A 23,702-nucleotide genomic window follows, 5' to 3' on the forward strand; every position below is an offset into this window, starting at 1 on the left:
AAGATGGTACCAATGGTTCATCTCTCCCACTTACCAAGTCGTTCTAAGATGTTTTTTGCTTTAAATTGTTTAAAGGCAGAAATGTCCAGACTTTTGAATTTCACAGATCTGTAAAATCTCAAAAAAGGTGGAACAGCTGGGTTAGTCACATACGTGTTGCCAACTTTTTATTTTGCCAAGTCATTATATTATAAATATCTACCATCAACATTATTTAACAAAAGGGAGACTATTTTAATATCAAAAAGGTGGGGGGGGGGGTAGAAGGGAAGGAAAATAATTTATAAATTAAATTGGGATAAGTTTAGCTTTCCTGGCTTTTCATTTCACTATGGCCTAGTGAAAACTCTTATCGACTAAAATGGGTATAAAGACCAACATTCAGAAATACTGGTTTAAGGAGTAACAATGCAGCAATTTTCACCTCTAGAACTTAGAACACACTGCAAAGTCCAGATCCTACTCTGAAGCAGTGTATTAGGTGCTAGGATCCAGGAATGCCCATATATGTATATATTTATATTTTTATGTATTATGTGTAAATGTATTTTTTGAAGCGCCATAGATGTTCTAATACAATGCCCAACCACTCTTGATGTTTCCCTGAAACTACTGATGGAAAAGTTAGAAAAGAGCATGTGTCACTGATTTTTGTCCTAACTCTAATGTAGCACATTCTAATATAATTACGTTTACATTATGAGTAGAAAATTGCTAATATACCAATTTTACCTGACCAGGGAACTGAATAATTCTTCAACAGAGAATGCAAGTAAAAACTGGCTTTAAAAACAAAGAGAAACAGATTATTTTAAAACTCGCTGTAGGATTTTGGCCAAGGAAGTTTTGGTAGAAATAGATCAATCTGTGCCACAAGAGAAATTAATTTCATATAAATGTCCACCAGATTTAAAAAAAAAAAAAAAAGGGTAGGGGAAAAGATCTAAGTAATTTAAAAGACTTAAGCTATCTAAATAATGCTAACTCTTAACTACAATGCCTTACATTTGAGGAACTCTATCAAATTTATCATTTATATCATTTTTAGTTATTTATGTTTTTAAATTTTCATTTTAGATTCCCTATTAACTGTATTCTCAATGATAAAATCCAGTTATTTATTTCTCATACCTACTGGCTTTCTTAATCATTTATCAGATATTCTAATTAGGAGGTTTTGTACATTTTTAAGATGAGTAGAAAAGAATTAGAAAACACTTTTGTTAATCAGGTTAAGCCTAGTTCATATCTATGGAAAGAAAATTGGTTACAGAACTGTGGTGTAAGTAAGTTAGAAAACGGTTATACCAGTTAAAGTATAAGAGCTTCTTAATGATCTTAGCACTAATGCTGGTTTTCCTGAAGATGAAAGTGATCCCACTGTTATATGGGCCATCTAATCCTGTTTGCCACGTAATAGTTGTTTTAGATTGCTGCTGAATTTGGTTGGTGATTATACCAAAATGATTGGGTCATCTAGGAGGAAGGATACATAAATACAACCAGAAAAAATTCATGGGGTATATGAACTAGATTCAGTGACAAATGTGTTTCATTCTTTTTTAATCTTCTGATTGTAATTAGTTATGAAAATAATTAAAACAATCTTGAACACTTCCCACCCTCCACCTATGCTAACATAAATTCATTCTACTGAGCAAAAATCTGTTCAGTTACTATAAGCTTTGCCTTCCTGATTCAGATTGATTGATGGCCAGCTTGATAGCCTCTTTCCCTCCTATGTATTGTGTGTGAACAACTTGAAGAAGAGATCTGACAGCAAGCAAGAGCTAAACTGAATAAGCTGTAGTCAAGAAGCTTTTGTTCTCTGCTGGTACTAAACATATGTGGCCCTATGAAAATAAATATACTTACCAATGCTACAGATAAGTTTTGATAGTATATACCAGAGTCCTCTAAGTTTGAGGAAATGATTTCTTCCTGTTGGATATTTAATACAAGACTGTTTAACATATGGCTTATCTTCTTTTTTGATGTGGAATATAAATATTAAGAATGAAACTATGCTCAGCTACTAAGTTGAATTCTCTCCCATTGTCTAAGGGACAGCTCTGATTTTGTTTAGCTAGTGAGTCATCTAACTGACGAACCTGGATATGGATAGCTGTGAGTTCCTGATCAGTGTATTTGTTTCTGTGTACCTGTAATGAATCCCTGCCTCTCTCCTCACTTCTAGGTCAATTTTTCTGACCACCTGAATAGATTGTTTTCTGTCAATTAAGGGCACCTTTGTTACGAGTAAGCCATTTTGCTCCTGACTAATAAAATTTATATAAATATAAAGCACTTAATGCAGCATCAGCCACTTTGTTATCATCTAGTAAATGACAGCTGGCATATTATTGTACTCCATCAGTGAGCACACACATTCACTATGGATGCATATAAGGCATTGCTTTTTTTTTTTTTTTCTCACCTGTTTGCTATGACTGTATCAACAATTCTAGAGCATATCTGATATTAGGTCATTTCTAGTTGAAAGAACCTATGGCAAATTTTTCAATTGCTTGTTATTTTGTTTGGAAACTAGTTTTTACCAGTATCTAAATTTTGCCCATCCTTCACAACCCAACTAAAATAATCTTTCCTCCAACCATGTGAGCATGATTTTTGTGTGTGATCTTCACTTGAGAAACATGACAGGAGATGCAGACTTTTTTAAGCTCTTAATTTCAAAGAGCAGAACAAGCAGGACAGAAAAGTGCTCGTTACTAATCAGGCAATTCTTCCACTTTCTCTTTTCTCCTTTCCCCTTTTTCTGTTCTCCTGGACTTTTCCTCTCCACTTCTCTCTGCCCCTCTTTTTTTGAGATGGGGTCTTGCTCTGTTGCCCAGGCTGGAGTGCAGCGGCACAATCTCTGCTCACTGTAACCTCCACCTCCCAGGCTCAAGCAATTCTTGTGCCTCAGCATCCTGAGTAGCTGGGACTGCAGGCAAATGCCACCATGCCCAGCTAATTGTTTGTATTTTTAGTAGAGACGAGGTTTCGCCATGTTGCCCAGGCGGGTCTCAAACTCCTGAGCTCAGGCAATATGCGGGCCTCAGACTCCCAAAGTGTTTACAGCATGAACCACCACACCCGGCCTGTTTCACCTTTTCAGCCAAGTTTCTACTCACTAGCCTGATGATCTGAAGATCCATCTGATAATAATGTTATGTTATATATAATATTATAATTATTTATTTATAATATATTTATATATTATATATAAATATATATATCTGATAATAATAACCTTTCTTTTCTACTTTCGGTTCTGGTCTATCATGAATAAATAAACTCACTGGAATGGGTCTTCCTAATCATTGTATGGTTTGTAACTGAGGCTATGTTAACAATCTCAAAAGTTTTTTTTAATTCTAAGAATGAAACACATCTCTCTCACCAGAGAATGAGAATCACAGCAAGAGTTTTTCTCACTTACAAATTGATGCCAAGGACTTCTCCAAGAAATATATTGACCAAATACACCTTCCAGAAGGGATTTTATTTTCACATGCCTTGTGAATTTGGCAGAGTAAACTTAATACAGACATGGCTGTTATGGCACTCAGCTGCTCTTTTGTAAGGACATATCCTTATGTTTGGATTTGTGAAGGGAAATCAAAGAACTTCAGGACATAGCCCTGATGAACAGAGGAACCAGGAATTCATGTGGCATATAGCTTTATTGCTTTGTTTTGTTTGGCATTTAAGTTCACTAAAGGGTATATGGGCAAACAATATCCTTGAAGATAGGGATCAGAAAAAAACTTAATTCGGAGAATTCTTAAGTACCAAAATAAAGGAGTAGAGAAAAGAGATGCCATTACCAGTTAATGATGCAGAGGGATAGGACTAGACTATTTTGGTTCTCAGCTCAAATGGTACTTCGTTGGAGAGGCTTTCCGTGACCATCATTCCCAAAGTAGAACTTTCCCGCCCTAGTTTATTTCCTTGTAGCACTCATAACACTATAATTACCTTGTTTGTTCTTTTGATACAGCCTGTCAACTGCTAGAAACTTCATGAGGTCAGGAACTATGTTTTGTTCACTGCTGTATCACAAGAGCTTAGAAGTGCCTGGCATATGACAGAACCTCAATAACTGTTGAATGAATGAATGATAGATGAGCTCTTCAGCTCAGATTTATAATTTGATAAGTAGAGTTAGGATTAAAGGAAATAATTGGGTTTTTACTTTTAAAAAATCTTTCATTGGTAAATAAAATCACCAGTTTTAGTTTTCTTAGTTATAAAACATTAACCATTTGCATTTCTGAATAAATGTTTAGTTTCAGCCTCTAATAAACGACCACTTATTTCTTCACAAGTAGCTAGTATAGAAAATGAGAGAACCTGGAATTTTATTTCCTTTGTATATCTTTCACGTGTGGTGTTGGTATTTGAGAGAACTGTCTCTGTAATTCTTACATAAAGTAAATTTAAAAGATGAGTGACCATCCTAGAGCCATGCAAATTTTTTTTTAAAGTTGTATAATAACAACAATAATTTATCTATGTTCTGAACCCTATACTATTTCCTTCCTGATTCCTAAACCTGTATATTCAATCCAGGAACTGTCTCTGTCAACGTGTCCCGTAGATACTTTGTAAATTTTAGGACTCTTCCTGTGGCAGCCAACTGATATCTACATCAAACTAAATTATACCAAAGGGGCTGGATGCAGTGACTCACCCCTGTAATCCTAGAACTTTGGGAGGCCAAGGAGGGTGGATCACTTGAGGTCAGGAGTTTGAGACCAGCCTGGCCAACATGGCAAAACCCCACCTCTACTAAAAATACAAAAATTAGCCAGATGTAGTGGTGGGCGCCTGTAATCCCTTCTACATGGAGGCTGAGGCAGGAGAAGCGCTTGAACCTGGGATGTGGAGGTGGCAGTGAGCTGAGGTCATTGTGCCACTGCCCTCCAGCCTGGACAACAGAGTGAGACTCCATCTCAAAACAAAACAAAACAAAAAAACAGATATTTGAACCTAGGAAGAGCAGTCATGGAATTGGCCTCAGGATGGCCAGACGGTGGCTCACGCAACCTCCACCTCCCGGGTTCAAGTGATTCGCCTGCCTCAGCCTCCTGAGTAGCTGGGATTATAGGTGTATGCTACCATGCTGGGCCAATTTTTGTATTTTTAGTAGAAATGGGGTTTCGACATGTTGGCCAGGATGGTCTTGAACACCTGACCTTGTGATCCATCCGCCTTGGCCTCCCAAAAGTGCTAAGATTATAGGCGTGAGCCACTGTGCCAGGCCCTTACATTGTCTACTTTTAGTGACCTCAGTAGAAAGAGCTTCTCCCAGTTTCAGTATTAAAAACATCCAGCAAAGGGTGTGCCAGCCTGAGACTTCTACATACCCCTTTGGGGCCATATTGAGTAATATAATTGGAAGAGTACTCTATCAGGTTAAATATTGCTTTGGTTGTATTAACACAGACAAACAATGATAACTTAAATAAAGTAGATATTTATTTCTCTCTCACATAAAAGTCCAAGCTGGTAGGTGGTCTAAAAGGTAGATTGCTTGCATGTTTCCAGTGTGTTCAAGTTCCTTCTGTCTTGGGATTCTGCCATTCCCTATGATATTTCTCTTGTTGGTATGGTCTCAGATCACCACTATTACATTTGCTTTCTATCCTGCAAGCAGGGAGAAAGGGAGTCAAAGGCATGTAGCTGCCTTTTAGGGGTATGACATAGAAGATTTTTAAGGGGTATGACCTAGAAGTTTCACCACTTTGGTTAATATACCATTGTCTAGAACTTAGTCACATGATCACATCTAAATGCAAGGAAAACTAGAAAATGTAGTCTCTAGTGGAGCGGCTGCCGTTCCTAGCTAAAATTGCTGGGGGAAAGGAAGGGAGTGTGACTTATATGTATGTATTATTAAAAATAGATATGGAGGTAGCGACCTCTGTAATAGTTTCATTAGCAGCCCCACCATAATCATGTGATTATTCTTGATTATATAGGGAAAGACTAGTTCCTAAAGGGAAGAGGGATGGCAGTGCTTTTAATAGAAGATAGGGATGGTGGCATGGCAGATAGGGATGGTGGCATGGCAGGCAAAATTGATACTATGTCATGCTACCTAAAAACCAACATATCTGAAACAGTATATTCCCGTATTCCTATTTGTTCTAACTCAGTTAATGATACCATCATGTGGCCAGCTATTCAAACTAAATGTGGAAATAATTATCTACTCTTCTTACTTCTTTGGTCTTACCTTCTTTATACTTCCTAGATATGACTGCAAACCTACCCTTCCTCCTTCTACCACCATTATGTCTTATCTTCAGTCCTCCTTCATCTCACTACTGGGATCCTCATCCCACCCACATCCAGTTTCAGCGAACTCTTCCGATATAGCCAGAGTGATGTTATCAGAAGACCAATCTGATTTTGGTACTTCTTTGCTTAAAACAAAACAAAACAAAAAAATCTTTAGTTGCTTACCAGTCTATGTGGTAAAACCTAGCAGGTTATAAGATACTTATGATCTAGCTACATGATGTGATGAGCTTCTCTAGTATTTCCTAGTGTCCTAGCCCTCCATCCTGCTAAAATGTCCACAGTCTCCTCAGTGTCATGCTGTTTCATCCTACCTCTGCCTTTGAACTTTCCTATGTTTTCCACTTGGAAAAATATCACTTTTTCTTCAAGACTCAATTCAAAGGAATCTCTTTTCTGAGAAGTCCTCTCTGACTCTCCACTTCTTCCACCTGAGTTTACCATTCTCTCCTTTACCACCTCTTGAACATGTTCATTGAAAATATTTGCTTACTACATAGTCTCCATGATTAGATTGTGAGTCCCTGTGGGAGCTACATCCATCATCTATATCTCTAGGGTCTGACACAATATCAGTCTTTAATAAATATTTACAGAATGAATAAATGAGTTAATTAAAAATTTCTTTCATCCATTGGTTCTCTATTATTTACAACCATACAACCATCCCTAGCATAAAAATGTAAGGTGTAAGAAAGTAAAATTTTTTTTTGCTTCTTTAGTTAATAAGAGTAAGAGGAGTCTCTATTCTAGTTTGGGCATACATTTTTGTAAATTCAAACGAAACTTGAGTTTGTTTTATTTCACATGCAGCTAATTTTTCTATTTTCCTGCTTACCTTTTACTCTTGGTTCTAAAAAGTTCTGGGATCCTCTGATATTAAATGCATTTATGTGGATCTTTTAAAGTTGTCTGAATTAATAACATTCTTGGGGAATATTTTTGAAATGGTCTGTGGCATACTCGGACATTTTAAAGTGAAGGCTTAGATTCATTAAGTAGAGAAAATAACTTTAGTTAGTTACTCTAACTCTACTTTAGTTAGAGTAGAGAAAAGTTCTAGGTAGTGAGTGCAGGGGAAGAGTAAGTAAATAATTACAATCTATTGGCTAGACTATATTAAGTGAAGCTCATATTATATCAAGCATAGAATATTATGTGAAAGCATTTATTTTCTAGTAAATTTGTTTATGAAAAATAAAAATGTACTGTTTATTTTAGAAACAGGGCATGCTGACCAACATGGTGAAACCCCATCTCTACTAAATACAAAAAAATCAGATGGGTATGGTGGCGCAGGCCTGTAGTCCCAGATACTTGGGAGGCTGAGTCAGGAGAATTGCTTGAACCTGGTAGGCAGAGGTGGCAGTGAACCAAGATCATGTCACAAAAACGAAAAACAAACAATAAAACAGTGCATGTTGGTCAGAAAGTTCAAAAAATACATGTAAATATAAAGAAGAAAACAGATCTATAATCCCACAGATAACTATGACTTTTTAATGTTCTTTTTGCAGTGACACACACTATACACCTATTTGTTTATTGCAAAATGGGATTATGCTGCATCTGTTGTTTTGGACAGTTTTTTCCTTGTCATTTAAATAGATTTTCAAAACATTATGTTTAATTTCTGTAGTATTCTCTGAACGATTTATATAATTGGTCTCCTGTGTTGGACTTTTAGGTTGCTTCCTTTTCATTATAATAAATGCTCCTTAACTTTGGTACTCCTTAAATATTCCTCACTATAATACATATTTCTGGAGCTGAGTGTGATACTTGTAATCTCAGCAACTGGGAGGCTGACATGGGAGGATCATTTGAGATCAGGAGTTCAAGACCAGCCTGATAACATAGCAAGACCCCATCTCAAAAAAAAAATTTTTTTAAGCAGCTAAGTGTGGTGACATGCACCTATACTCGGGAGGCTGAGATGGGAGGATTGCTGGAACCTGGGAGTTCAAGGCTGCAGTGAGCCGTGATCATGCCACTACACTCCAGCCTAGGCACACAGCAAGACCTTGACTCTAAAAAACTAATAATAGTAAATAAATATTTCTTTGCTTTTTATTTTTAGTTTCCATGTCTTTTTAAAATTTTTAAAATTTTTTTTACTTTAAGTTCTGGGATACATGTGCTGAACGTGCAGGTTTGTTACATAGGTATACATGTGCCATGATATAAATATTTATTTACATGTCATTTTGTTTATGGTAGTTTCTTGAAAAAAAATGGTAAAATCTATTGATCTTTCTTTAGGGTTCTACCTTTGGTGTCATGTTTAGGTAGCGTGCAAAGAGTATGTATCTATTTGCCTATGTTTTATGTCCGTTGTGATTTTTAAAATTAAGAGTTATAATCTATCTGAAGTTTATTATGGTATACTGTATGAGGTTTGAGTCTAATTTATAGATTTTTTTTGGATCCTACAGTTTGTGTCAAGAACTTTATCAGGAATTGTGGGTCATACCACACATCTATTTATGACAGTGCCAAGTTTCTTTTTTCTTTCTTTTTTTTTTTTTTTTGAGGTGGAATCTCACTCTGTCACCCATGCTAGAGTGCAGTGGCTCGATCTTGGCTCATTGCAACCTCCACCTCCCAGGTTCAAGTGATTGTGCTGCCTCAGCCTCCCTAGTAGCTGGTACTACAGGCACATGCCACCACGCCCGGCTAATATTTTGTATTTTTACTAGAGATGGGGTTTTACCATATTGGCCAGGCTGGTCTCAAACTCCTGGCCTAGGTGATCCACCTGCCTTGGCCTCCCAAAGTGTTGAGATTACAGGCGTGAGCCACTGAGCCTGGACAGTGCCAAGTTTCATATAATAGGTTTAGCGGTACCCAAAAATCATTGATAATTGATTGACCAAAATTAGTGAACTAACCAGTGAGTGAATCTGGTTCACTTACTCTATGTATCTACATACCTCAACTTTATATGTTTTTTCCTGGTATAACTTACTCAGGAATATATTACAGACAAATGTTCTGTTTGGAAAGATTCTTTGTTTCATAAATATTAGATTTGTTATGAAAGTGTACCTAGGACATTGTTGGCTTATAAATGTTAAAATAACTTACCTAAATTTTTACCAATTTTACAAATACATTTATTTTGGTTTTTCTAGAATCTGTGTTTGTGGATATCCTCGACAACATGTAAGAAAATACAAAGGTATAAGTAGCAGGATACCAGTTTCTTCAGGATTCATGGTGCAAATGTTAACAGGGATTTATTTTGCCTTGTAAGTATCTCATCATACGCAAAGTAAACCTTTAATTTCTTTGGAAAATTATAGTCTGTTAATCTATTGTCACTATATTATAATGTCAATAGATAAGTGATTTACATACTTTAAGAATATGAATGAATATCTTAAATAGTTTTATTTAAGGAAGATATTCATTCAAATTCTTTATTTTATTAAATACTTTTAATACTTTAAAACTATTACCTTAGTTTGAAACATATCTTTTAAAGTTCTGATGAATTTTTAACCAACTAAAACACTTTACCATCTTTCTTGAATTCAAGGATGGAATGAAAATTAGTAACACTTAAATATATTCATAGTCTCTTTCTTCATTTTTTTTTTTTTGCTATAATTTCCAAATAGCTTTTTTTCCTCAAGAAATATCTTTTCCCATTGCCAGAAACTTTAGCTCTTAAAAAACATTTCAGAGCCTCTTTGATTAAAAATAGTTTATTATTAGCTTTCTATTAGTTTCTAGTATTTGTGCTCAGTCTCAGGCTTACCTAATGACTTGGGTACTAGTATTTTTCTTTGAACCCTATCCTTTACTTTATAATTCTCTTATTATACATGTCTCATTTACTTTGCATGATATTTACTTGATACGTTTAATTTTCTCTAGTAGAGTATAAACTTTTTGAAGGCAAAATTTATAAACTTCTTAAAGGCAGAATTTATCGTCTCTGGGCCCAGTCTGGCCTGATGCCTGTTTTTGTCAAGTTTTTGCAACACGGTCATGCTTGTTTGTTTATGTATTGTCTATGGCTGCTTTTGTGTTGCAATGGCAGAGTTGAATAGTTGAGACTGTATGGCCGACAGGCCTAAAATACTTGTTGTCTGGCCCATTAAGAAAAATTTTCTGACCCCTGTGTTAGACCATTAATATTGTCCCACAGTTCTTGGATGCTCTGATCTACTTTATTTTATCTTTTTTCTTTGTGTTTCAGTTTGAGTAGTTTCTGTTGGATATATCTTCATGTTTACTGATTTTTTTCCTTGACTAGGTCAAGTCTAGAAAGGAGACCACTGAAGGCATTCTTCATCTCTGTTACTGTGTTTTATTTCTAACCATTTCATTAGACTCTTTCTTGTAGTTCCCGTCTCTTTGCTGAAATCTTCATTTGTTCATGCATGTTGTCCACCTTTTCCACTAAAGCCTTTAGTATATTAGTCATAGTTAAATAAATTTCCCAAATAACTTCAACATTTAGGTCATCTATGAATTTAGTTCTACTGCTTGCTTTATCTCTTGACAGAGTTGGTCTTGTTTGTTTTGCTTTTTGTGTGCCTTGTAATTTTTTATTGTTCATGATTTTGTTCAGCGGTAGGACAGTGGAGACTGAGGTAAATATTATTTATGACGGGAAATGGGCATGCCTCTTCTAGGCTGCTAGTGGAATTATTATAGGCAGAAGTGAACTAGGATTGGGTTTTGTTGTTATGGTTACCCTCAGGGCACCATCTACTTCAAATTCCTCTAGTGCCACCTGGTACTTAGGTGGAGAGCTGGATTGCTGGAGGGTTTTTGTTAATACTCCTGCTTCCTCCTCAGCTTTCAGCCTTCCTCAGCTTTCAGCATTCCCTGTATGCCTCCACTGCAGATAGATTTCTCTCCATGTTCTCACCCCTTCCTCCAACAATAGAGTTCTGTTGCTTGGTTCTGGGTGTGCACTAGCCTGATGGTGGTTGGGGTGGTGGCTTGGAGGGGAGCACGTGGAAATGGGGGAGGTAATGTTCTCTGTTGTCCTAGTCCAGCCTCAGTTTTAGGCTGATCCCATGTCCCTGCATCTCAGGGATGGGAGTTTCTCAGTGGTCCTGCCCCTTCTTCAGTGATGATACCTCTACTTATCTCAGCATAGAGTAAGAGGTTTTTTGCTTTTTTTTTTTTTCCTTACCCTCAGAGCCAAATTGGTCTTCACTTGTACCCTGGGGGGTGAAAGGGTTTGCTGCTCTTTCCCCAAAGGCTTTAACATTTTTGTTCCATGTGATAAAGGCATCTGGCTGGGTCTTTGTACTTTTCTTACGGAGAGGTTACTCTTTTCCTTCAGGCCTATACCATCAAGGGCAGTTTTCTCTGACCTGTCCTGTTTCTAGTTTTTCTTGTGAGTGCCTAAAGGAGATTTATGGAGAAGAGCCTGTGGTGGATACAAGCTGCCACTTGTATGTGCTTTTGGAGATCCTATACTCTCCTGCTAGCCCATGAGGTACCTTTTAGCAATTTGGCTTCTAGGAATTTGTTAAGAAGATTAGCTAAATGTTTCTTACCTGCTTGTATTGTGGCCCATCTCTCCTTAGAGGCACCTATCTCTCCTTGGGGTTCCGGCTATGTGGATGCCCTTGTGACCTCGGCTCTTTGATGGATTCATGAGAATTTATAATTTTATAGATTATCTGGCTTTATCTTGTTTTTATGGTGGGAGTAATATTCTTGCCAGTTTTTAGGCCTCGCTTGCACTCTTGATGTAATGTATACCTCTTTATTTTGTTGTCAGTTGATCAAGCCATTATATCTCTGTTCATTTTTGTAATTTAGCTGATTTTTAGGAAGGGTTTGGCATATCTTTGAAAATTATGCATACACACACACACACACACACATATACACTCACACACATACACTCACACACACATGCACACATACTTTTTCCCTCATGTTGCTCTGCTATTTGCAACATGTAGCAAATACACATCTAAGTGACTATCAAAATGCAAAGAAATAACTACTCAGGATACTGCAAGCCACATTAGTTGTATATTCTCATTAAAAACTGTGGGAGTTACAGAGTAATTTGGCCATAAAGTATTCTGAACATTATTCTAAGGTATATAATTTATTATTCCCTGATTTGCTTTGAAAGTATAAAATGCTTTGAAATTGCCTTAGCTTTTTTTATTTCTGTTCTATAAATAGTCATGTTCTTTAGAGAAGAAATGTAGATCTATAAAATTTTCTTTGCTATTAATAGGCATTTAGATGCAATTCGAAGGAATTCAAAGATTTAAAAATACATTTTTAAGAGGAGTAGAATGTTAAGCAATGTGCTAATCTGATCTTTTATTTTCTTCAGTAAAGACAATTTCTCTTTTTTTTTTTTTTTTTTTTTTTGTGAGACGGAGTCTCGCTTTGTCGCCCAGACTGGAGTGCAGTGGCCAGATCTCAGCTCACTGCAAGCTCCGCCTCCCGGGTTCACGCCATTCTCCTGCCTCAGCCTCCCGAGTAGCTAGGACTATAGACGCCTGCCACCTCGCCCGGCTAGGTTTTTGTATTTTTTAGTAGAGACGGGGTTTCACCGTGTTAGCCAGGATGGTCTCGATCTCCTGACCTTGTAATCCGCCCGTCTCGGCCTCCCAAAGTGCTGGGATTACAGGCTTGAGCCACCGCGCCCGGCGTATTCTGTTCAGTTATAAATAATTATAATTTCTTTGTTTAATTCATCTAATTTTATAGTTACAATGGAGAATGGGATCTCGCTCAAAAAGCACTGGATGATATTATATACAGAGCCCAGCTAGAATTATATCCAGAGCCATTGCTGGTAGGTGTCTGACTTATTTATGTAAATTTTATAATTTAAGATTTCTCAATTTAAAACTATAAATTGAGAGAGCCATTCATAGTTCATTAATATGTCATTAATACTCAGTGTATTCATGCTCTTGTTTTACATGGAAGTTTTATAACTTAGAAAAGTAACAAATAAATTTTTTAAAAAATTTTCTTTGAGACAGAATTTTGCTCTTGTTGCCCAGGCTGGAGTGCAATGGCATGATCTCGGCTCACCACATCCTCCACCTCCCAGGTTCAAGCGATTTTCCTGCCTCAGCTTCCCAAGTAGCTGGGATTACAGGCACACGCCACCATGCCCAGCTAATTTTTTGTATTTTTAGTTGAGACGGGATTTATTCATGTTGGTCAGGCTGATCTTAAACTCCCAACCTCAGGTGATCAGCCTGCCTTGGCCTCCCAAAGTGGTGGCATTACAGGTGTGAGCCACTGCACCCGGCCAAAATAAAAATTTTTGTTAGACCGACTTCCTAGACACCTAACAGTCTTTTTAACTTATAAGAATTGTTCTCCTTAACATACTTTAGCTGCATTTATTAATTAACATTAGGCATTTGGAAATCTAATTGAATATTTTGAAATTTTTAACTTTATCATTTACATATTTTTTAAACCATGAATTTCCCCCTGAGCCTCCTATTCTTATCTTAGAGGATTTCTGTATCATCTTTTAAAATGCTTGGGAAGAGCATCTTTGTATAAGCCTGTTTAGCATCATGTTTTATCTAAGGGTAAGATAATACATCTGCTCATGTTGATCTTAAACTATATTTTTTCTTCTTAGGTTGCTAATGCAATAAAGGCTTCATTGCCTCATGGTCCCATGAAATCTAATAAGGAAGGTACAAGGTGTATTCAAGTTGAAATCACACCAACTTCCTCTAGAATATCAAGAAATGCAGTAACCAGCATGTCAATAAGGGGTCATAGGTGGAAAAGACATGGTAAGAAATACGTAACTCTTCAAGTCAAACCATTGTTCATTTCTTTACATTTTTCGCTGTACTTACAGTGCTATAACTTCTAACTTCAGTAAATAGTAGTCTGGAAGAAAGAGCTGTGGAGTTGTCCTTAACTCCTAATTTATTATCTAGGAGCAATAGGCAATAAGAAAAATGGAGCCCCTTATGTTACACATATGAATGAAAATTTATTTAAAAATTGTATTCATTTTTAAATTGTTATTTCAGTAGGAGAATAAGGAAAATGCATTTTAAAATTACTCATACATTTTGGGCTTGTATTCAAAAGTATTTGCAAATATTCCTTAATTAATATTTCTGATTTCTCAATTAAGCAAGTAATTTACATATTGAAGTAGAACAACTAATAAGGACTTTAAACACTTTGTCTGGACTTTCTGGTAAAGAATGCCATAGTATTGATGCAACACTAGTTATTTGTATTTTCTTGAAGTTAATTTTCTTCCAAGATTCTCTGTATGTGTGTGTGTGTATATATATATCCCTTCTTGTCTGCTGCTTGTCTGCTTCATTTTATTATTTTAAAATTTTACTGGAAGTCAGTTTCATTCATTATGGCTTTTTCAATGCTTTCCTATTTCCCTCCCTTGTCTTTTAATTTATTGTTCTTTATTTAATTTCGTATTCTTTTTATAACTTCCCTCCTATCTAGACGTTATTGTAGTGTCAACAACCAGTCTAAGAAGGAAATTATCACCTTCCTCAGAAGGTAACCATGGTGGGAAGCACAAAGCTACTTCTTTACCCTAAGCAAACATCTATATTAGAAGTAAAACAAAATCCGTTCTCTGTTTTCTTCTTCCTGTAAATTGAGGTGAAAATAGTAGTTTCTTTTCGTATATTTAGTTCCGGTTGTGTTATGGTTTCTATAGAGAAAATGGGAAAGGAGGAGAAGAATGGAGCTATTTATGGTAAACTAGAAAGCTGATCATGAGAACAGTTGCCATTGTTTTCACTTAAAGAATCTAGGTGATTGTATGTCAGAAAAGAATAATGATTATCCAGCTTACCTAGTGATCATTTTTGGTGTTTTTAAAGTGTGGCCATTCTTGAAAGTTCCATAGGAAAGCATAAAAGAGGTGGTGATGTCTGCCAATAGCAAGGCATATTATGCCACCATTTAAAACATACAGTCTAAACAGCCTACTTCTAGGCTCTCTAACAGACACTGGCTTCCTGTGGGGAAAGTAGATACCTTTGCTGTACTTCCTAGATATATAGACAATTCTCAAATTATGCTACTGAATGGGTCTAAATTACAGGTAGAAAGTCATTTAATTAGATATGGTTTACCCTGAGATTGGTTTTTCTGTTTTGGCATTAATGTGTGAAAACAGGCATGGAGGCAAGGAAGCAGATCATAGTGGTTACTGTGGCTATAAGTGCTCCCGAGCTACTGCTACAGGAAGCACAAGAATGAATTTTAATTTCTTTTCCACTTTCTTTCTTGCTATTTAGGTAGACATATTGGGAATTAGGGAGAGAAATGTAGGTCCTGCAGTTAAAAATGTGAAATATTGATGCTCCCTTGTATTTGTGCGTGTGCGTGTGTATGAGAGTTTGTGTGCATGTCCAGGCATACATTTAAACAAGGAGGTTTGTACCCTGCAATAAAATGGAAGCCATTTCCCAGAAATGTTTTATAGGAAAAAAATTACAAAACAAGAGAAAAGACTGCTTGAATGTATTGTATCTAGCAGATTCTTACATATCTTCCAGATTCCATTTTGGCTGCCACTTGAGGGGTTAGCACTCTGTCTTAGGATTTTACCCACGTTAAAGTAGTATTCTTATCACCTGTCCTCCTTCACATTTCTAACACTTGGGAAACTCCTGTTTATTATAACAATAAAATCACAGATGAGAATATATAAGTGAACGAACTATAAAAAGTAAGTCACATGCATGGAACAGATACAGAATACAATTTAGCCTTGTTCATCACTCTTCTTTAGTGTGAATTTCTTTTATCCAGTGGACTCTAAAATACTCCTAAGTCCTTCTTATTTGCCTCTACAGGTAGGTTGCAGTCTTCTCCCTTTTTAGGGTAGTCTTGGCTTTCCCTTTTAGAGCAGTAAAGTTACCGTGTTCGGCTGAATTTAAAAGGTTTCTATTTTCCATCCTCATGGTCCTGCTTCCTACTTCTAGGCTCTCTAACAGACACTGGCTTCCTGTGGGGAAAGTAGATACCTTTGCTGTACTTCTTAGATATATAGACAATTCTCAAATTATAAATAGATTATTAAATTTAATTTTGTTTATATATAAATTACAAATTTCTCAAATTATAGATTTTTAAATTTAATTGTATTAATATATAAATTCTGTTGTTGATATTTATATATAAATCAAAACAAAATTTGTTTATACATTTCTTTAGAAACAGTATTAAAGGGCTTGTAGATCCCAGGGTGAGCCACAGCAGCCTTTTTATCTCATAATGTTTCTGAAACATAGGACTATAGAATGTTTAAGTTCAGTTCATGGCTGTGTGAAAATACATTTAGAGTTTCTATATTTAATGGAACTCTGAATGTGTTTCCCATCCTACCCACTCATATCCCTACTATTCTCTCACCACACCAACTCTCACAGTAGGACGAATTTCTTCCCAAACCCTCAACTGTATCTATCATACAGTGGAAACAAAGAATATCCCACCCTAAGCCAGTGGTCATGAGGGTTGGGAAAGGAGAAGGAACAAGAACCATGAACTTTAAGAAATACTCTTTTTTTTTTCTCTTTCTCCTTGCCTCTTTCTTTGTTTTCCTAGTTTTTAGAAAGCAGAAAGCAATTGGCCTTTTTTTTTTTTTTCTGTTGGAGCGCTTCCCTTTTTCTTTTACTTATTTGTCTTTATTTATTATTGCATTTCTCCTAATTTCTCCTCTTTCTATCTTTTCTGGATAGAAGAGGGAAAGGAGTGAATGAGGTTTTCTCATGGAAAGAGCCAAGTAAAAGTTTGCTTTTTGCTTTTTTTTTCTTTTCCATCTCCCTTTACCATGAAAGAATATACGTAATTAAGCCATGTGAATGTACTGGTGTGTTTGCATATCTGAGTCACCAAAAATTATTACACAGCCAGCAAATACATTAAATTAGAGCAATTAGTGGACATTTATTCTCCTTTATTATCAGTAACAGAAGAATCTTTCCATTTTCTTTACAGCCCAATCTCACACTGTAGTGTTTTTAAAATGAATTTTGAAAAGTTTTAATTATTTACATTTTAAAATATTTTAAAGCTATTCTAGAATGTATTTTAGGATTCTCTAATGCTTCATAGATCTACCATCTTTTTCCTAAGGTTAAGAATTATTCACAACATATTTTAATGGAAAGTATTATAATGGAAGTTTAAAAATTACTTTATCCTTAACATTTCTACACATTTCAGAATATGCATCCTTGGCCCTGCTTTTGTTGTTGTTGTCAACCCAGGTTTCTAGAATTGTATTTTGACCAGTCCTGTTATTTGCTTGGCTCTGTTTTTTATTTTTATTTTTTTAGTTAACTTTATTTTTTAGAGCAGTTTTAGGTTAACAGCCAAACTGAGTGGAAAATAAGAGAGTTCTTAAATACCTCCTGACCCCACATTCATAGCCTCCCCCAGTATATCAATATCCCGCACCAGAGTGGTACATTTGTAAGGACCTGTAATTTAAGTTTTGAGCAGACAGTGCATCCTCATGTCAACTAAATAGGATGATTTGTAAAGAAAGATTGGTTTCAACTGAGTATTATTTTGGAGAGATCTGTTTGACAACTAATGGTGTGTTTGCTTGATTTGCCCCACTTTTCAGTTTAAGTTAAACCATTGTATGGACATGGCTTAACTTAATGTGTTTTTGAAATTTTTTAAACTTTGTGTTTAAATCTTTGAGAAAATTCTAATGACTTTATCATTTTATGTCAATAAATATGTTTGGGAAATAAAATTACACTGTAGAATTGCTGCTTTTGACTTCTAAGGAACATGATTTCAGAATTAAAACTTTACGTATTGCTTATTCTTTTATGCATATTGTGTTTAATTTAGTCTACAGATGGCGAATAATTCAAGGCAAAGGTGTATTTTTTCAAACTGATTTTCAAGTCACCTACAAATTGAGGGCTATCTAGACGTCATAATTTGAAAGTAAAACACAGTTGGAGAAAGATAATAATAAAATAAACTTTAAAAAGCATTCAATAAGTTTAGAGAAGACTGAATAGATTATGACCATAATAAAAGTCAAAATGAAAATTCCAGTAAGAAAAATGAGATAAAATTTAGTAAAATAATTCATTAATTTTTCAAGTTAATAATTAAAATTCAATTTTGCTTAAACATTTCCTTTTAAAAATAAAAAAAAGTTAAAGGAAAATAGAAAGTATTTCTTTATAATTATGCTTTAATTCTATAGTCATTCTTAAATGTCGTTTCCAAAGATACCTTTATCATCTACCATTTCAGCTATTTTAAAAAGCTCCTTTTCTTAAGTCCCTGAAGAGTTCTCTTTTCACTCCAGTATTCTAGTGTACAGTTTATACTTGTTTATTTCCTTGTGTTTTCCCATTCCTTCCTCCTCTTCTTTTTTTTTTTTTTGAAAGAGAGTCTCGCTCTGTCCCCCAGGCTGGAGTGCAGTGGCCCGATCTCAGCTCACTGCAAGCTCCGCCTCCCGGGTTCACGCCATTCTCCTGCCTCAGCCTCCCAAGTAGCTGGGACTACAGGCACCCGCCACCTCGCCCGGCTAGTTTTTTATATTTTTAGTAGAGACGGGGTTTCACCGTGTTAGCCAGGATGGTCTCGATCTTCTGACCTTGTGATCCGCCCGTCTCGGCCTCCGAAAGTGCTGGGATTACAGGCTTGAGCCACCGCGCCCGGCCTCCTTCCTCCTTTTCTAGAGCAAATCTAATTGCTATTTTCTCTCTGTTCACCACAGCTAACTACTACCATGATTACTCATTCTTCTTCCACTTTTTAAGAAATTACCTATTCTTGGAGCAATGTAAGAGATTTCCTCCTTTCTTTCAAAATAGTTATTGTAATACCAGTCATTTGTTCTCTAAAAGTTCCCTAATTAAGTTGTAGCTACAAATAATGAGTGCTTATAATTTTTGCCAACTATCAAAAGACTTATCCAGTGAAATCTCGATTTTTTTTATTGCTGCCCATCATTCTTCCCACTTGCGCCTTTGTGAGGTAATGAGACAAGTGAAAACATTTGGTATACTTTAAAGCACTACATAAAGGTAGGTTATTAATTAAGAACAGTTTCATTTGTTTTACTAGCTACACAGTAAGTATATTTTTAATAAGTTTTTATTAGCTAGTTTGCTATTCAAATTGTCCTGTGATTCTTTAGTACTTTCCCAAAATTCTAAGTTTTTGAAATTTGTAATTTGGATTTTCTCAATTTGAGTTAAACTTGTTTAGTTTGAGTATAGCATCAAACACAAAAGTACACATGTTATGTAATAGTAACAATTACTTTAAAGATTTTTTGTGTGTTCTGTGGTATTGGAGTACAGTACTCTAACTTTATTATCTAATGTGTATGTCACTGTTACAGTAAGGATTTTTAAAATGTTGTTATTGTTTCAATCCCAAGTTAACATAAAAATAGAAGTTACATAGACCAAATTTATGTTTCTTATTTATGTACAGTTATAACTGTTTGCAACTAGTAGGTATCAGTAATAAAAGGAATGTTTATAAACTAGATACTTTGAATGTTTCCCTACTTTTCGTCCTGGCATATGTTAAATGGTGTATTTTAATAACAATGCATTGAATTATTTTCATTTAGGGGATCCAAGATTACAAAATTTTAAGTAGTAAAAAAGAATTAAAAATAGCAACTGTATATATTTTTAAGTCTTCTAACTTAATGATGCAAAATAAGTACTGTGAGAATTTTAGAATATTTAATTATATGCAGTGTTTATGTGAAAAATCAGACTAAATGAAGTTTATGTAGTTGAAATAAAAAGAAAGTCTAGTTTCATGTTGTTAAAGCAGTTTTATTGCATTTTTCAGCATTTAAAATAATTGCTTCTCTTTAATGGATGCCATCATATTTAAATAAAGTTAAATGATTATAACAGAGGTCAAAGAGATATTATTTAAAAAAATGAGAAAGTGATTTGTTTCATAATTTGCTCATTCAGTGGTTTAGTACTAGCTTGTTAGATGAAAAAAGAAAAGAAACAAAGATTGCAATTCATATTGGAAAACATTAAAACTGGTTATTGATTTAGAAAATGTTAATAAATTTCTACTGTATAATAACATTGATAAAGCAAAGAAGTACTAATTGTTGAACAAATCTGAAAAATTATAATAGATGTATTTTAGTAAATATAAATAATATTTATTTATAAATATTTTTAAGCATTTAAGGTTGTCTTTCTAGATACTACAAAAGGTAAATGGTAATAAATCTTGAAATGGAACATCTATTTTGTAAATCTGATTTTACGACTATGAGAAAAGTCTTCAGTTGAGGAGAAATAAAATTGCCAACAGTTACAGAAGAATTTTGAAAAACAAAGAAATGGTAATAATTTTAAACCCCAAAGTAGTAAACTTTAAAGAATTGTCTATTGGAATAATTTTTACATCGGCAATTAAACATTTTTAATGTGTATGTTTTTATTTGAAAGGTTGTCTATATTTATTAAGGAAATTTAGGAAATAAAAAATTATCTGGCAGTTTTATTTTTAAAAATGAAAATGCTTTTAGTATCATTTTGAGAAGCTCCATTACTTTCAGATTATAAAATGCTATTTGAGGAACAGATTTTCTTTCCCAATATAGAAGATAAAACATTTGGACAAAAAGCATTTATTTCTTACCAAAAATTTTGTGAATTTTAACTGGCATTTTCGATATGGAACTTCCATGGAGGACAAAATAAAATATTAGGAAATATTAGATTACTCAAGGAAAAAAAGACATGTTAACCAAAGAGCTGAAATATGTTGACATGTTTGACACGTGGATATTAAGTTTGAGAGAGGAAAGAACGACTGTGTGCAGAATCCTGACTTAGACTGTTTTTGAAGAAAACAAAAAATCTCATTTTATTTCCAGGTAAAATGAAGTTGAAAAATTTTCCAGCCAGTGACAGAATTAATGGTCTTATGAGGCAAAAAAACTTGTTCATAAATTACTGTCTTCTACAGTTTTACTAAGGGGGACTTACATAAATCTTGTAGTAGTTGAGAAAGTTATTATTTATTATGATTGTTTATTGAGCACTCCTCGTTTCTCCACCTTTTTATGAGCATTTGCTGCACATTGCACACCAAGGAAGAAATAAGCTTTTATAGGTAGTTTTGTAATAGGTGTTGCTGACCTGTTTTTGGTCTGTGCTGTGTGGTCATGAGGATCTGTAATAATCATAAAGGATTCACCTGGTCCTGCAGCAGCTTTATGTTGCAATTCTCTATTGGATTTTTTTTTTAAAACTTGAGACTCAATAAAGATGACAAAAGAAGTTACTGAGAGTAATTGAATCCACCTCAATAAGGAGAATTCTGTCATTTACCATGTATACAACCAAAGCTAAAGATCTGACTGTTTTTCACTTATGGAGACTGCTAATAGCTCCTAACTGGTGTGTCTAAATAAATTGTCCTGTTCCAGACTATTTTTCTGTATGCCCCAGGCTGCTCTTTTCTTACCTAGACAGTCTGCTTACTGCTTCAGAGCTCAGATTTTGACATCTGAGTCTTTGTTTTTGTCCTTGCTCAGAGTGTAGCCCTTTAACTGCGGTGGGGTCCCATCCTGTGTTTCTGTGATAGCTTTGCTTTCCTCTAATCTGCCTTGTAAATACTGGCTCAGGTTGAGCATTGCCACAGTGCTGTTCTTTCTGACTCAGGACACACTTTATGATTAGTATTTTGTGTTATGCGAATGTGACTTCTATTGATAAAAAAGGCTAGTAAAGTATGACAGTATGCAAATAGTTTTTCCATGTAGCTGTCAATGGCTATCCACTGTAATCACAATAAAATCCAGACTTTGTACTATGGCATATGTGACCCTGGTGATATGACCTCTTGACTACTGCTTTGACCTCACTTTAAGACCACTCTCACCCTAGTTCATTAGACTCCTTCATTCTAACACTTCAACATACTAAGCCATTCTGCCTTAGGGACATTGTCCAGTTATTTGGAGTATTTGAGCTGAAATGTGAATAGTGAAACGTACCTTGACTGCCCTTACTCCAGATTGTTGTGTGGCTAGCAGGTTTTCATCATTCACACCTCAGCTTAAACATCTCTTCTTCAAAGAGTTTTTCCCAGACCACCCATCTAAGTACTTTTATCCCCTACTACCCTACTTACTCTTTCCCATCTTATTTTTTTTATTGCATTTTCTGCTATTTAAATTCTCTTGTTTACTTAGTTCCAATATTACATTGTGATCTCTGTTCCCTTATTATATAGTGAGGGCAGAATCTGTCTTTTTGGCTGTTGTATCCCCAGCATCTAAAACAATGTCTGACATATTACGGGTGCTCAACGTTTTAGTTGAATGCATGAAGAAGTGAGTGAATGATAAAGAAATGTATAACATAGGGTGAGCAAGTTGGTCTTTTCTTGTTTTGTTGAAGAACAGTATAACAACATGATAGTAAACTAGGTTAGGGAATATTTACTTATAATTCCAATATTTAAATAATTTTCATTTTAGTTTTTTCTATGCATGTATGTTTTCATGGTTGTACTCTATTTAAATGTTTTTGGTATTTTGTTTTTGTTTAGTTAATATTGTCAGACATTTTCCCTACTTCTCCTAGTAAATACAGTTATTTTAATGGCTACATAATATCACATTGAGTTGATATTTCATCATTTGCTTAATCATTTTTCTAATATGTTAAGAAATTTGTTTCTGAGTTTTGCTATTATAAATAACACTGCAAAGAATCGCTTAATGAATATAGATAACATTTTTCTCCATTGAACAGAATATATTATAAACATAAAATGACTATATTAAAGGATATTTGTTCTGGTATTTTATGGCATTTAAAATATCTACATCTCATAAATTGTAAAAGAATGTGTATGACTTTGTTTTGGGATTTATTCTAATTTAAAATACTTTTCATAATTCATATAAAAATTGTATGATGCAGACAAATAATATATTTTTAAAGCTTCAGCTTATTATTTTCACAAATAAGTTTGTAAGCACCCCATATAGCCAGATGCCTTTAGACTCAAAGTAATCTGAGTACAGAGATGTATAAATTCTATGAATAAATGAATTATTATTTTATTAAAATTACCACCTTTAGTAAATAGGGCAGCCATAAAACAAATAAAAGCAAAAGCTAAAGTGGTTTTGTAAGTGACATAATAGAATAGATATTTGGGATTATAAAATGACATTTGAGAGAAATCACAAATTTTCACGATTGGTTTTAACATTATTTGCAATTTGCTTCACTTTTTTTCTTAAAGCTGGAAGAAATTTTTTAGGGCGAAATAATTTGAGTACCTTTGAGAACTAATTTGGAAATGTCTATTAAAAGTATTCTTTAACTTTCATTTCTACATGTGGAGAGTTTACCTATTTATGC

General features: G+C 34.8%; 1 protein-coding gene across 2 annotated transcripts in view; it reads left to right on the forward strand.

Moving 5' to 3' along the window:
* HYCC1 (hyccin PI4KA lipid kinase complex subunit 1) overlaps nucleotides 1–23,702 on the forward strand; it is a 73,970-nt gene that overhangs the window by 40,537 nt on the left and 9,731 nt on the right. For both annotated transcript variants that reach the window (XM_007981897.3, XM_007981896.3), the window contains exons 8-10: nucleotides 9,447–9,563; nucleotides 13,021–13,108; nucleotides 13,922–14,081. In XM_007981897.3, the coding sequence (XP_007980088.1) occupies nucleotides 9,447–9,563; nucleotides 13,021–13,108; nucleotides 13,922–14,081 (365 nt within the window). The remainder of the gene's footprint in view (nucleotides 1–9,446; nucleotides 9,564–13,020; nucleotides 13,109–13,921; nucleotides 14,082–23,702) is intronic.

This window comes from Chlorocebus sabaeus, chromosome 21, assembly GCF_047675955.1.
Source record: "Chlorocebus sabaeus isolate Y175 chromosome 21, mChlSab1.0.hap1, whole genome shotgun sequence".
NCBI lineage: Eukaryota > Metazoa > Chordata > Mammalia > Primates > Cercopithecidae > Chlorocebus > Chlorocebus sabaeus.